This window comes from Garra rufa, chromosome 1 (genome assembly GCF_049309525.1).
Source record: "Garra rufa chromosome 1, GarRuf1.0, whole genome shotgun sequence".
Lineage (NCBI taxonomy): Eukaryota > Metazoa > Chordata > Actinopteri > Cypriniformes > Cyprinidae > Garra > Garra rufa.
Window position 1 is genome coordinate 73,122,286 of NC_133361.1, and position 16,992 is coordinate 73,139,277.

The following is a 16,992-nucleotide window of genomic DNA, read 5'->3' on the forward strand; positions in this document are numbered from 1 at the left end:
TGATGTCAAAAAAATCATTGATCTGTTTGAGCGGAAGTGACGAGACTGTAATTTTTGAATGCTTATATCTTCTGAAAACGAATTTTGTCATTGTTTTGGAGTGGACTAGCTTATAAGTGAACTTCAGCCTAACAAGTTCATACTAAGAAACAAAAAACTTTAATTTTGATTTCAGGGGGACTTTAAAAGTAATATCCCCTTTTTAAAATCAGCTCATTCCCAGCTTCTTGTCATTGTGACGTCACACCGACAGAGGCCCCTCCCACAATAGTTGAATAGAGCCTTGTGTGACTTTGATTGACATGAGCGCCTTACCTTAGCCCCGCCCTCACCAAGCTGAAACAGTCTGACTCCGATCGCCATTGTGTGACTTTGTTTGTTGGCAAGGTTCGCCGCTAAATTCGGCTAAAGTAAACATCTCATCCCAGGCAGAGAGGGGTGGGGCTAGCAGAGCTCATTTGAATTTAAAGGGCCCATGCAGTAAAACGAGCTGATATTTTGCAGAGCTGATTTTGACAAGGTAAAAGGTTTTTTTTTTTTTACACTACTATTGAGAATTTTTAAACAAAGTATATTAGAGACTTTTCATTAAGACCCTAAAGAATCATATGAACTTGTGGAAAATGGGCATCCGATGACCCCTTATATACAATGTTAATACACAGAACTGGTACATTGCATCAGGATCTCAAGCAAGTTGGCATTTTCAAACACAACTGCACAACTATTTATTTAAACAAAAATAATCTTGAACAAATTAGAACTTTTGTGTTGCTTTATGCCAAAGCAAAAAGCAACACAAAACATAAACAGTTAAATCAGTAGTAAAACTGTATAAATCAGGCATTTATACATTGATTTGTACTTGAGTATTCATAAGTTGTTTTATTTGCGCTATAAATGCTTAGTGCCTTCATTCTAAATTGTCAAATTTATGATAAAACAAACAATACATGTATTTTTTATGCACTTTCATTTGTATTTGAGATAAATATATTCACCTCAGATCAAGCAGCATCGATCTTTTCCTTTTTAATATTTGCAGCATGAACTGAACATGGAAAAATAATTGAATGCATTCAAAATAAAATCAATAAACAGGATGTCTCATACTAATATCATAAATGGTAATGATGGTGATGACTGACACAATTTACAAAAAAAATTTAATCATACAGTGTATTGAATACAATAAATAGCAACTATTTAACAGATTAAGACTTTAGAAAATTATGACTTTATAAAAACACATTTCAAAAATAAAACTAAAGATGCACTGGTCAACCTGAAACCAATTGGAAACCAGATTCTGCTTCTATCACGTGACCATGGGTGTTTTTTTGGTTAGTTTTTGTTTTATTTCATACCTGACGCTCCTAACTTGCCTTGTATAATTATTAGTATTTCTGTTTGCTTTATCAGTGCTTTAAAATATGTAAATAACTGAGATTATAAAGATATGAAAGTAAATCTGCTGGTTATTGAAGAATCATTTAAAAATATATTTTGAATTTTACTTTATCAGACACTCCTTTTAACTTTACTCTTTCTTTTTCTTTTAAAATCAGTTATTTGCATTTTAATATAATTTGCATCTGGTATAAATGGTTTCATCACTCAAACATTACACTCTTCGGTAGTTTTCTGATATTTTCAGCGTATGCATGCATTCAATGGATTTAATTTCGACGTAATGCATTATTTGCGTATATTTTATTTTATGAACGCTTCTATAATTTTAACAAGAGCGGGACTTTTATTTTGGAGTGGCGACGTGACGCTGTAAGGCTGCGCTCCTGCATCTGTTGTGATTCTGCTGAAGAAAGGTTTGTGGTTTAAGCATATAAAGCGTTCAAATCAATGCAAGCCGTATTAGCTATTTATGTTTTTGCAAGTTATGTGAAATAGCATAAGTATCATTGCATGTAACATTATCTCTCATATTTCAGTCTTATAGTAAAGCACATCCACACAGGAGTTACAGAAAAGGCGTCTCCTTTCGTTTCTAGCAAACACGAATTCTCTCAATGGGAAGCAATGATGGACAAACTGAGCTTTTCTGAACTTGGAGTGATTTTGAGTCAAGTGATGCACTGTTTCACTGGATTTACCGCAAAATAACGACATCTGCTGCTCAAAACCTTGTAAATACAACCACAACACACAGGTATAAGGACAACAATGCTTTTCTTCTCTCTTTTTCTGATAGTAGCCAGAGCATTTTACAAACATAAATATCTAACTTACTGAACTGGAGAGCTGATATAGTTCAGATGTTATTCTTTCTGTTAATTATTGTCATTTTAATCATGACAGAGTGTCCAAACAAACAGAAAATAAAGCAACTGAGATCCTTGGACATAAAAATGGCGTTTATTATTAAAGAGGAGAGTGAAGACGTGAAGATTGAAGATGAAATCTGTGTGAAACGAGAAGATACTGAGGAAACCGGTTGGTTTTAATTCTCTTTTGAAGCTGAACTCAATCATTTGGATGCTTATTAAAACGTTTCCCTTTATCGAAATGAATGATATTATTGGCTAAAAAGATCACTATTCCTTTGATATATATTTTGCTTTATTTTCCCCCCTATATTATAGTGGCCTAAATAAAGTGGTTAAGTTAACCACATTACAGTTAAATTCATAAACTGTCAGATTAAACAGAGTTACATTTGGAAACACAAGAGTAGATAAATAGCTTTACACACTGTAAACATGAAGGCCATTGTCTTACTTTTAATTCACAAGTTTACTTACTGATGTACTAACAATGATTCACACACAGTCTTGGTGCATATATATTTGGACACTGACACAATTTTCATAATTTTGGCTCTGTATGCGACTAGAATAGATTCAAAATGAAATGAAGAGCATTAAGCTTTAATTCAAGGGGTTGAACAAAAATGTAACATAAAATGCTTAGAAATTACAATCATTTTTATACGCGGTTCTCCCATTTTCAAGGGCTTAAAAGTAATTGGACAAATTTTCATTTTTAATATTTTGTTGAGAACCCTTTGCAGACTATGACTGCCGTGGGTTTTTCTGCCTTTAGTTTTGTTTTCAGCGAGTGAAATGCATGCTCAATCGGAGTGAAATCAGGAGAAAATGTAAACTTATTTAAAATTTTCTTTAATATTTTACTGATACATTGGTAAATCTCTGTGTAAAAATAAAATATTGATGCTACCGTCTTTCTGAAATCAATATACCTCACTGTAATGTGGCTCTAAATCTTTCAAAATCTTTTTTTTTTTACAAGTCAGTAAATATTCCATGAACTTGTTCTATTCAGTCACATAGCAAAAGATTAAGAAAAATACAACTTTTTAGCATGAGCGATTTATCTTCATTGATAGACATTTATTTTCATAGTGTTATTTAGTGAATATAAAATTTTAATTAACAGTTTCAAGACAAACTTTGTCAACAAATTTTTTTTTTTTACCATTTTAAGATGAGTTCTATATATATTTCGCCCCATTCAGTGAAGATTCATCCAAGATATTTAATATTTTGGCTTTCATCACGGTTTATGTTAGTACTTAAGTGTTTTTTGGGAGTATCTGTACTTTACTTGAGTTTTTATATTTCAGCCAACGTTTAGTCCGATACATTTCCCCGAAGCATATTTGTTATTTACTACGAAATAGCCAGAAGCAGGTTTTGACAAATAAATGGTCTGGCGCTTGCAATTTAGAGCTCCTAGAAACACCTTTGCTCATGCAATAAGAGATTTACACTGTAGACATAATACTGCTTGTTTTTGCTCAATTTTGACAATGAAAATAGCTCCAAACAAAGATCACAGAACTGTTTTGTGTTTTGCGAGCAATGGACGGCGTTTATCTAATGAATGAATTAGCTTTTTGAATGAATCGGTTAATAAAAATGATTCAGAACAAATGCTTTGTTCCTGAATGAATCGGCCGTTTGAATGAATCTGTTGAATCTCAATGACTTGCTCATTAACAGTCACTTGCTGCCACCTACTGGCGGTTTTAATTTCACATTTCGACTATCAATATTCAACATTTTTTGTTAAAAACAAAACATTAGGCCGATTTATGCATCTGTAACTGAGTAATCTAAATGCTGTTTCAAATGCAGATTGCAGAAATGCTTCCTTATGTTCAGATAAAAGACACTAAGTACCAGATAAAGTAGTTACTCTAGTTTGCATTTACTGACACTTTTACTTTAAATAATTAAGTACGAAAAGTATTTTTCTTAAGTCTTAAATGTACTTAAGTACAATAAATATCACATACTTTAAGACTTTTACTCAAGTAATATTCTAAACGGTATTTTCAACTTCTACCAAAGTCATTTACTGGTAAGATATTTGTACTTTTACTTAAAGGGATAGTTCACCCAAAAAATGAAAATGTGATGTTTATCTGCTTGCCCCCAGGTCATTCAAGATGTAGGTGACTTTGTTTCTTCAGAAAAACACAAACCGTTGAAGTCTGTCAGCCAAATAATGTGAGTGGATGGGCACCAGACCTTTAAAAGTAAAAAGAAACATGCACAGACAAATCCAAATTACACCCTGCGGCTCGTGACGATACACTGATGTCCTAAGACAAACGATCGGTTGATGGACGTGGCTGTGTATCAAAGCTAAAAAATTATATAAATACTGTTCAGTTTCTCTCAAAAACCGATCGTTTCGTGTCTTAGGACATCAATGTATCGTCACGAGCCGCAGGGTGTAATTTGGATTTTCATTTTTGGGTGCACTATCCCTTTAAGTATGGCGTTTAGGTACTTTATACACCACTGATAGCCATTACATCTGAAACCATCAATAGCTTATTTTGCTGACAACATTTCTAAGGGGGTAAGAAGGCTGTTCTATAAATGTTGGAAATGTCATTATCAAAGAATGGATTGCTCTCTGGTTTTTAACTTTTTTTTAAACTAGAAAATAGCACACTGATCGATGGAGATCTAGATGCGTGGAGGTTTTTTATATTTTATCTCGTCAATATGAGAAGAATAATAGTCAATATGTGACCCTGGACCACAAAACCAGTCTTAAGTCGCTGGGGTATGTTTGTAGCAATAGCCAAAAATACATTGTATGGGTCAAAATTATTGATTTTTCTTTTATGTCAAAAATCATTAGGAAATTAAGTAAAGATCATGTTCCATGAAGATTTTGTGTAAAATTCCTACTGTAAACCTATCAAAATGTAATTTTTGATTAGTAATATGCATTGCTAAGAACTTAATTTGGACAACTTTAAATGTGATTTTCTCAGTATTTTGATTTTATGCACCCTTCGATTTCAGATTTTCCAATAGAAGTATCTCGGCCAAATATTGTCCTATCCTAACAAACCATACATCAATAGAAAGCTTATTTATTGAGCTTTCATGTGGTCCAGGGTCACATATGTTTAATACACTATTAACGTAAAGACCTTCGTAGTTTCTTCAGGTGGTAAGCAAATATAGAACTATTAGGTGAACCCCAAAGAAAACTTATCTAATGGGAGGCATATACAAGGAGAAAAGAAGAGGACCTAATACTGAGCCCTGCAGCACTCCATAACTGTATTTGATGAGATGTCTCTTCATTTACATTTATGTGGTAGCAGTCAAAAAGATAGGGCATAAACTGAGTTTACATTACAAATTTGCACAAAACTTTGGTGTATATTATAAATGTTGATTAAAAAGTATTGCGAAATGACGTCGTTTTTTTTTTTTTTCTCTAGCTATAAGTCATGGCCATGGAATTTTGTCTATATTTAACCGAATGTGATCTTTAAATATGAAAAAATTGCTGTTTTGCAAAATAATCCTTTTTTAAATTGCCTGAAAAATCAACTCATGTGAGTGTAAAAACTTTTTTGCAATATATGGGAGTTTTTGCGCAATTGACGCGTTTCCATTAGGCGTACTTTCAATTCATAATTTCAATTTGCGCAATTTAAAGGGTAATGAAAACGCGGCTAGCCAATTTTTGTCCACAAATGGCAAAATAAGCTGTCAAAGAGAACGTTATAGTCCGTGTTGTTAAAAGATCTAGCTAGTTTAACTTTTAATGAGCAGTGTTACAGTGATCTGAAATTTGAGCTGAAATAGTTTAGGTTTTACAGAGATGGAGTATTTGTAAATATGGTTGAAAGACACCATTTTTGTAATGGTTTTAGACATGATGAGATTTAAGGGAGTACCTCCAGTTTAAACGTTTTTCGGACCTAAAGAAAGCAAAGCGGTATGGGATCCGTTACTGCCCTCCAAAAGCAGAGTGCAGTAACTACGCCAACACTAAAACTGAGAAAAATGCCTTTAAAGTTTTTACAGCAGCTAGTCAAACATGTCGAAATTCTGTTGAAAAACTCAATTTTGACCAAATGTGTAGTTACTGCGCTTTGCCTTTGGAGGGCAGATTACATATCAAAATATTTTTTGCCTGTTGCTTTATGCCCATTAAACTGGGGTTAACTTGTATTTGCATTTTTTCACCTTAGACGTGATGTTGCTAAAAGAGGAGAGTGAAGAACTGGATGAAACGGAAGAACAAGATCAGCGGGAGAAACATTATATCATAACTGAAGACAATTCTGAAAAGACTTCCTCACGGAAAAGTGATTTCATCTGCCAGCAGTGTGGCAAGTGTTTCTCTACGAAAGGAAACCTTAAACTCCACTTGGACATTCACACTGGAGAGAAGCCTTACTTCTGCCATCAGTGTGGAAAGTCCTTCACTAAGAAAGGAACACTGAAGGGCCACATGAGCATTCATACTCGAGAAAAGCCTTATACGTGCCCTCAGTGTGGAAACCGTTTCACCCAGCAAGGAAGCTTTAACAGACACATGCGAGTTCACACCGGAGACAAGCCTTATACGTGTGAACTGTGTGGGAAGAGCTTCACAACAAAGCTAAACCTTCGGTATCACATGAACAGCCACACTGGCGAGACGCCGTTTACATGTGATCAGTGTGGAAGGGGCTTCAGACATAAGGCGACTCTTAAAAAGCATGTGGAGGTTCACTCGAGAGAGAGCCGTTTTATCTGTCATCAGTGTGGAATGAGTTTCTCAGACTGCAAAACTCTCAATGATCACGTGTTAACTCACATAGGAGAGAAACCTTACATGTGCCTTCAGTGTGGAAAGGCTAGCACAAACAATACAAACCTTGCTGTTCACATGAGAATACACACTGGAGAGAAGCCTTTCGCCTGCCCGCATTGTGGAAAGAGCTTCAGATTTGTAGGAAACTTCCAGACTCACATGAGAGTCCACACCGGAGTGAAACCTTTCACATGTCTGGAGTGTGACCAGAGTTTCTCGTATCAGAAAGATCTGAAACGTCATCTGCTAACTCACTCTGAAAAGGAATGCTAGGGTTCTTCAATGGAGAGAGGTTTACAAAGTAGAGCAATCTCAAAAATCACACTGCAAAAAAATGCTTTTCTTACTTAGATTTTTTTAATCATTATTACATGAGGAGAAGGAGGAATGCTGCCAGTGAGCCCAAGAACACCATCCCCACCGTCAAGCATGGAGGTGGAAGCATTATGAACATATAAAAATTGTTTTGAGAAAAAAAGTTAAAATTAAGAAAGTTTTTGCTTGAAACAAGATAAATAATCTGCCAATGAGGAAAGAAAAATAATCTAGTTGTCTGCTCGAAATAAATTTATTTTTCTTACCCCAATGGCAGATTATTTTGCTTGTGTTAAGTAAAAACATGCTTTAGTTTGACTTTTTTCTGAAAACAAGACCATTTTTACTCGTTTAGAAAATCCTTCTTGATTTAAGAATTTTTTAGATATTTTGGCTCGAAACAAGACAAAAAGTCTTAAGTACGAAAAGCATTTTTTGCAGTGCACCTGCATATTCATTAAGAAATAAAATTTTTCATCACACAAGCTGCGTTTCCATTACAGATTTGCGCAAAACTTTGGCGCTGTTTTAGAAATGTCGATTAATTTATTTACCGATGTTATGCAATTGAAACATAATTTTTTCCTCTCGTGATAAATCATGGCAATGGATTTTTGTGGGATTTGAGGTATATTTAATCAAATCTGAGCTGGGGGGGGGGGTCTTGTAAACAAGACAAAAAGTCTTAAGTACGAAAAGCATTTTTTGCAGTGCACCTGCATATTCATTCTGGAGAAAGGCAAATTTCATGAGAAATAAAATTTGTCATCACACAAGCTGCGTTTCCATTACAGGTTTGCGCAAAACTTTGGCACTATTTTATAAATGACGATTAAAAAGTACTGCGAAATGACCGCATTTCCATTTACTGATGTTATGCAATTGAAATGTAAGTTTTTCCTTTCGCGATAAGTCATGGCAACGGATTATATGCAGAAAAAAAACGTTTCCATTGCTGTATTGCCTCATGCGAGCAAAAAAACTTTTGCAATATATGGGAGTTTTCGCGCAATTGGCGCATTTCCATTAGGCATATTTTCAATTTGTATTCTTTGTGTGAAAAGAGTTTTAAATGGATCTGCCATTTAAATGGGGCCAAGTTTCAAATATTAAATGTTGGTGAGAGATGCTCTAATTTTGACAGTCTTTGATTTACAGTGCACCGCATAAATGAGTACACCCTCTCTGAATAAATATAAAAGATGTCTTTTTTTTTAATGGAAACTTATATAATTCATGGATAGATTGCCAAATTGAAATGTGTTAAACATGTAATTAATAAAAACAATTAAATATATGCCAATATTTTCTGTAAAATAAGTAAATTAGCCAATTTTGTTTAAATGAAGGATTGCAGAAATGTGTACACCCTAGATTTAATTCAGCAAATGTATAATATTCTAGTACTCAGTATGTCCTCCAGAACTTGAAGTATACTGCTTTGACCCTTCATGGCAAAGTTCATTACAAATTGTTATATCTGTCTTGTTTAACTCCCGGAGGACGACCACCTTAAATGCCCTGGGCCCGTATTTATCAAGCTTCTTAAAGTGCCATTTTAGTCTTAAGAGCTGAGAATTCATGAAACTAACTTTTAAGTGTAGCTTTGAGCCATGAATTTTTAAGACTGAGTGAAATGCATGTCTACTAAACGATTTTCACCTTGTCTTTATTGTCACGCTGAAAAAATTCCCAATAATTTAGGAAATGAGGGGAGGGTAGCATCTCCGGTTTCAGTTTTTTTTTTATATTACATCCCACAGTGGTGTGTGAGTTCATGACAGCATTGATTAAACACAACTTCCCACACCTTTAGCACTCATAAATCCCTATATAAGAGCTTTACTACGACTGAACATCACTGTGGGAACCAGACACTTCTCACTGTACTCCTCCTCTAGCAACAGCATAACATCTTGAATGCTTTTGGATTCGAAATGATTAACTTGAGACTAGAGCATGGACACCCAGAAAGCTTATATTTTGTAAATATGTGCCTTTGACAATGTTAAATGAGTTTATTGTGCTTTGGCTAAAGTAGGTAATTCCACCTTGTGTTCTGTGAGATAAAGTGTCATTCTTTTCATAGCTTTTGCCGGCTCTGAGACACTTTGATGATATTACTCAGGCAAAAAATTACTTATCACTAAATGAAAACTTATGTGATGAAGTTTAGTGTCTTGTAATCAAATTATTAGATTAAAAAAACTTGTGTTGCTGTGAAACAGCAATGTAAAAGAAAACAAATAAAAGGACATAAACTGAATGAAATAATGAACATTGCTCAAATTTTTTATTTTGCTAATATTTTTTCTGAAGAAAGGTAGACATGTATAGTGATGAAAGCCAAAATATTAAAGATCATGGTTGAATATTTACTGAGTAGTCCACTATTTTGTAGAGGGGGGACAAAATGACAGTTTTCACCTGACTTCAGAAAGACTGCAGCATCATTGTTATTTGTACGCAGAGATGGGTAGGTCTGTTAGTAAAATCTGTTGACTTTAGCAAACTTTGTTGCATTATATGCCAATGGTGACCATTCAAAAATGAGGAAATGGCACTTTTCAGGTTTTTTCACAATATGTTTTTAGATTCTAGTTCTTAATAAACGTTTGTTTTGGATTCTTCATTTTCGAGGCCCTACATTGTTCAGTCCTAGAGATATTAGGATTTTAAAAAAGGCTTCAGCAGTAACACGTTAAATTGTTCACATTTTCAGTGGTCACAAATCAAATGTGATTCATTTAAAAAAAAACTATCAAATTTTTGGAAAGAGTAATGTCTGAAGAACAAATAAATCTTGAAACTAGAGATGTATCTTGTTTCCTCTCTGTCAAGACAGCTGCATTAAACATTCCCGAGAGCCATAAATATTTTTTCCAAACTTTGCATACCTATAACTCAAGAAGTATTAAAAAGATCACAATATTTTAGATTCTAATTCTTAATAAACTTTTGTTTTGGAATATTTATTTTCAAGGCCCTACATCATTCAGTCCCAGAGAAATGAGGATCTCAATGAGGCTTAATGTCCAGGTTCTTGAATACTGCCCATTTTCAGTGGTTGAAAATCAGATGTTGGTCACTTTGTACACAGTCAATACTCGTTGAAGATCATTTCTAGCCCTCTCGACGGATGGAGTGCATAAGCAGATATTGTTCCTTTAGAACAATACTCATCGTTTCAAAAGCAGCTGTCTAATGTCTAGCAGGAATAAAATGCTGCAAGCACCCATATAAGAAGATCATTTGTGACCCGTACAAGTGCGGTCTCTGTACTGTGTCCAGATCTGACTCCAGACTGGATCGATTCCATTAAATTGTTTTTGGACATATATTGCTATTGTATAGGGAGAATTTGGCCAAGTGTGGGACTTCTCACTGGATACATAGAGGCTTAAGGTATATAACAACTTCATTTTTTTAACAAAATCCTCTGCTTTCTGGAAGTCATCATCTATGAGCCTTTCCAGTCTGGGGGGGAAAGATATAAGAATAAAATATTAACTGTTGTTACTTATTGTTTTACAACTGATATTTATGTCTATCAATTGTCTTTCTTGACCGAGTGCTTGTATCTGCTATTTTGGGCCATGCCTATTTGGATTGAATGGCTGGAAAAGTTGTCAGTTGGGGTACCGTAAAGAAGTTGAACGGACTTATGGTGCGTTTGAAACCAGACACGAGGGAAGGGACAGTTGAAGTTGTCTATAAAAGGGGTTGAATGGGAGTTTGGACTGAGATTTCCTGAGCTAGACAGTGAAGATTTGACAGGTGAGTGCTAGTTGGAGAGAGAGACAGGGGGATGGGATCGGGAAAGGTTTCACGAGGCAGGATTCAAACACCCAAAGTGCAACTGCGGCCTTTTTTTACCTAAAATTTTCTGCAAGCTACGTCAATGGGGCTAACCCGGGAAGAGAGAAAAGGGGCCAATGACGCAGTTGGCATCTATTTCTTTTTTAATTTGGAAGTCAACTGTTTCAGGTTTGGTGAGAGCGGACTGAATATTGGGACAGATGAGGCTTTGGAAGAGGAGATTTTTGACACCGGATGAAAGCCGTGTGAGAGACCTGATAGTACATAACCGGTCAAAAGGGAGTCAGGGTGATGAAGTAGCTCTGTAGACAAACGAAAAACATTTACAGGAGTTGATACATATTGTTAAGCGTTTTTATTTGCAGCTTTTTGAAGAGGCCGTATAAAGTGGGCATGAGCACCACCACAAAAATTGTAAACATGCAAAACGTGAACCAGCAGTGTTGTCTTGAGTATCTACCAGTATTGAAACTGGAGCAGACCTGGTTGTCAGAGGAAGATGGGCAGCGGCAAAATGTGGTTGGAATGGGTGTTTGGAAGGTGTGGGACGTAGCTGGTGGATTTGGACGGAGATGGTTCAGGGCAGAGAGGAATTGGTGGTTTGAAGGGGCTTGTGATGGTAAAGTGGGAAAAGGAAAGACAAGACCGTGCATTCAATGTTGCGGCAACCTAAAAACACTCTATTTTAAAGATTTTTCCACAGTCTGTGATGATTTGGGGTGCAATGTCATATTGCACCCATTTACCAAGAAATTTTAGAGCAATTTATGCTTACTTCTGCTGACCAGCTTTTAAAAGATGCTTTTGTAGTTTATGGAGAAGGATGGAAGTGGAACAAACCAGGAATGTCCAGTGGTTAGTCTCATTGACCGACCCCACCAGCATCATGTGTCTCTGGATCTATATACAGCATACAGGTATAAATATGCATATCACCAAATTCTTTGATAATATTTTCTTAATCCTTAAGTGCCTTTATCTTATTCAGTTATTCAAAGAGAACCAGGACATGAAGACATTTACCCCAGCTCTTTGTATTTCTTGTTTTACCTAAGCGGCATTGTGGCATTAGGATTTTAATGTTTTTTTTGTTTTTTTCCTGTTCCAAATGTGTTGCTTGATGATTGCAGACTTGCAAGGTACTACAGAATGCCCACAGAATATTTAACAGAATATAGTCAGTAATATAAATTCTAAGGAAAACAATAACATGAAAGTGAACTACAGTGCATCTAATGCACATATATATTAACCACACATATATTAGCTGCATTATGGTCTTCACTTTAAATGTCCTCTTCAGGTATTCCAAATCCCATGTGAAGATCTTTGTAGGAGCCAACTTTACTGCAGAGTCTTCCACTCATTTTCCCTGGCCTTTTGTTCTTGACAGTAAAGCAGCATTTGGTTTCCATACATTCAACAACAAACAAAAGTAATTAACATGAAGATTATTTATATATAACAACAGTGTATAACTATCATTAATACATCAGGTAATCAGGTAAAAAACCTAGGATGAGTATATCAAATTCCACAACATGGATTTTAGACAAAACCCAGAATAACCGACTTCCTGCTGGGCAGAGCCTATGACATGCATTGCGAAAGTTGTTTGGCTCATTGAGATCTAAATGTGTAAAAAATGTATCTTGCACACAGGAGTATTTACCTGCTTGTACCCGCCAACAAGTCTGGTCCCGCATCAAACTCTGTTTCATTGAGTACCGCTGGTCTCACGGTAATCCCCCGGAGAGTCTTTACTTTGAAGTTTGGCTACTCTTTGAAAATCGTGAGTGGCCCTTGACATAAAATTGGCACAAAAAATTTAACTCTGTAGCCTATATTAACAATATACAGCCATTCTTATCGAAGTGTCTTGAATAGGAATCAAACAAACACAATGAAAACAGTCTTTTTTGATGTTTCATATTTCTACCTACTTAGTGTGAAACCTGGGCCTGTTTAGGTGAAATTGAATAATTTCCCACGGCACACCTGACGATCTCTCACGGTACACTAGTGTACCGTGGCACAGTGGTTGAAAAACACTGCTATAGAAATGAAACTTGGATATATTTTAGAGTAGTCAATGTGATGTGCAGCTTGTATAGCAGTATAGATTTACTGTGCCCTGAAAATTAATAAACTTACAGCCATTATTATCAAAATAACTGGCAACAAAAGTGAGTACACCCTAAGTGAACTTGACCATATATTGTGTTAGCACCACTGTTATCTGGCACTGCTTTAATCATCCTGGTCATGGAATTAATCAGAGCTGCAGGTTGTTGCTGGGATCCTCTTCCACTCCTCTATAATGAAATCACAGAGCTGCTGGACGTTAGACAAATTCTGCTTCCCCACCTTACGCTTGAGGATGCCCCACAGGTGCTTAATAGGGTTCAGGTCTGGAGAGATACTTGGCCACCACATCACCTTCAGCTTCCTCAGCAAGTTAGTTGCCATCTTGGTGGTGTGTTTGGGATCGTTATCATGTTGGAAAACTGCCCTATGGCCTAGTTTATGGAGGGAAGGCATCATGTTGTGCTTCAGAATGTACAGTACATAATGGAGTCCATGTTTCTCTCAATGAACTGCAGCTCCCCAGAACCAGCAGCACTCATGCAGCCCCAGACCATGATGCTACCACCAACATGCTTGACTGTAGGCAAGACACAATTTTCTTGGTACTCCTCACCAGGGCATCGCCACACATGCTGGACACCATCTGAGCCAAACAAGTTTATCTTATAGTCTCATCCGACCACAGGACATGGTTCCAGTAATTCATGCTCTTGGTTGTCTTCAGCAAACTGTTTGCTGGCTTTCTTGTGAGCCAGCTTCAGATGAGGCTTCCTTCTGGGGCGACGCCTATGCAAACAGACTTGTTGCAGTGTGTGGCATATGGTCTAAGCACTGACAAGCTGACCTTCTACTTCTGCAACCTCTTAAGCAATGCTGGCAACACTCGTGCATCTGTTTTTTGAAGCCAGGTTCTGCACCTGACGCACAGAACGAGTGCTCAAGTTTGTTGATCGACCCTTGCGAGGCCTGTTCCGAATGGAACCCATCTTGTAAAACCTCTACATGATCCTGGCCACTGTAATGTAACTCAGTTTCAGGGTGTTACTGAACCTCTAATAGTCTTGGCCATCTTTGTGGAGAGCAACAATTCTAATTCTCAAATCCTCAGAGAGTTCTTTGCCATGAGATGCCATGTTGAACATCCAGTGGTCAGTATGAGAGAATTGTACCAAATTTTAACCCTCTGGGGCCGACGACCTACTTTTTTTAAGATCAGTTTAAAAGACACTAAAAATACTCTATCGACTTTGGTGACACAGATAAGTGATATATATATTTTGAAACTGTAAGGTGTCTACTTTTATTATTTTACTCTCCCAATAAAAACAAAATAGTGTGCTTTTTGCAAAATAATAAAAAAAAACAGGATGCGCATTCTGTCTTCTCTCTCTCAGTGGCGTACAGTCTGAAACGCATCTAAAGACGAATTGTAACTTTGCGAATCCTTGTCACACAAACACAAGACATATAACTGCAGAAAGCTTAGAATGTCTATTTTAATATGATGCAAATCTCATCGAAAACAAACATTATCAGTTTGTGTAACTTTACGAAAACCAGGAGAAGTACATTTTTCCCCCTCTTGCCTCATTACCTGAAATTAGTTGAGAGCGCCACACCCCCCGCGCGATTCATATGGAAAATAGTTTCGGTTTCGCTCACGCCCCCCCGGTCAATGCCATAAAGAGCATGGCGTTTTCACATTAGATTCACTGTATATTTGCCTCGCGTTTTGACCATGGCACGCTACTCCGGTGAAGATGCCCTGCAGATGATTCTGGACAGTGATGAAGAATTCACCGTTTCCTCTGAGGAAGACTGCAACTCAGATGAAGATCGGTTGCATTTTGAGCATCGAATTGATCCCGCTGAAGATGTAAACTCTGACGAGTAAGTGTTTATTTTGCAGATAATATAAAACCTGTATTCTCAGACCAGATCTGCCTTGAGCTAGTTTTTGAAAGTTTACATATGTTCGTGTTTATGCTCAATTGCAAGATTATCGCGGCATTGCCACGCACTTAATAAATTTGTAATATTTCGATCACTTTGTGTTAGCTTATCATGCAAAAAATCCGTCTCACGCCTTTGTACAGAATTTTGTAATATCAGCTATATATTTATACTATTATACTATATATTTAACTTATAGTTTTATAATTATACGTTTATAATACGTGTCCTTCTGTCTGATATGTGTCTGACCTATACGGGCCATCAATAGATATAACAATACACTGGGTGTTTACTTTTGGCAATGTATCCTAACAGTTTATTTTTTGTATTTTGTTTTAGAGATGTGGCTGCATCACGCTCGCCCTCAACTGCACCACGTACAGGGGCACGCAGGTGTCGTTCGGTTTTCAGTGCAATGGAGAATCACACCGAGTAAGTGCAACGATGTAATATTTTACATATGCAATTATTTATAATTATAAGTTTACGATAAATGTCCTTCCGTCTGACCTAGTTTAAGCTATACTATTATTTAATCAACGTAGCTTGTGTTTACAAAGACCTGTGAATGGTCTGCTAAAATATGGGTTTATGACCTTCACGAATGTCTCTCGGGTGTGAATATTTGAAATAATACGCTTGTTAACAGATATTTGTCCTTTCTGTATGGGCCATCAGTAGATATACAAATACACTGAGTGACCATCAATACCCAATCGGTTTACTTTAGACAATGTATGCTAACAGTTTCATTATTTTTTCTTTTGTTTCAGAGATGTGGCTGCATCACGCTCGCCCTCAACTGCACCACGCACAGGCGCACGCAGGTGTCGTTCGGTTTTCAGTGCAATGGAGAATCACACCGAGTAAGTGCAACGATGTAATATTTTACATATGCAATTATTTTTACATTGCCATAATATATATACTTTTATTGTGTTCCAAAACTGTTGTTTTTGTTGTAATATGGATTATTTTCTTTTGTTATGAGCATTTATAAGTGTACAGAAATAATACTTCACAGATGTAATTGTGTTTACATAGTCATAATTCAAACAGTATGTGTACTCATATGCCATTACAGAAACAGTGTTGTCTTTTTGGAGCATGGCCTTATTTTTTGACAATGAAAATATTATAGATTCTCTAATTGTTATCTGTGTGTATTTTCTATCAGAATTGCCGACGAAAATTACCAAGCACCCGTTTTGAAGAGAGCCACAGCAAAGACAACAGCAATCTACAGGCAGTCCACTCTTTCATGGAACACAGAAACTGAGGCTGACATGATTCCACAGAATCATCGCTTCTTGCCTGCACGAGAAACTGGTCCGCAGCTGCGGTCTACTGACTCACATTCTCCAATGGATCTTTTCAAACATTTTTTTTCAGAGAGTGCTGTGTCAACTCTGTGCCACAACACCAATGCTCAGGCTTCCAAAGCAACTGCAAAGGGACGCAAATATAAATGGACAGATGTAAGCATCAATGAGATGTACAGGTATTTTGGGCTCATATTTTACATGGGCATGGTAAAGTTGAGTTCCGTCAGGGACTACTGGAGACGGAGCAGTGCTTTTTCCGTGCCTTTTCCAGCTACAGTTATGTCGAGGGACAGATACCGTACAATTTCATGGAATATCCACATGAGTCACCCGGATGAAGACACGGAGAACGACAGAAAGAGGGGCACAGCCGAACATGACCGCCTGTTCA

At 36.6% G+C, this 16,992-nt stretch overlaps 1 protein-coding gene across 1 annotated transcript; it reads left to right on the plus strand.

The window, feature by feature from the left end:
* Positions 1-1,872: 1,872 nt before the first annotated feature.
* On the plus strand, positions 1,873-9,924 carry LOC141339099 (uncharacterized). The gene is made up of 3 exons (XM_073844733.1): positions 1,873-2,167; positions 2,317-2,451; positions 6,491-9,924. The coding sequence occupies exons 2-3, from the start codon at positions 2,367-2,369 to the stop codon at positions 7,369-7,371; spliced, it is 966 nt and encodes a 321-aa protein (XP_073700834.1). The 5' UTR covers positions 1,873-2,167; positions 2,317-2,366; the 3' UTR covers positions 7,372-9,924.
* The last annotated feature ends 7,068 nt before the right edge of the window (positions 9,925-16,992 follow it).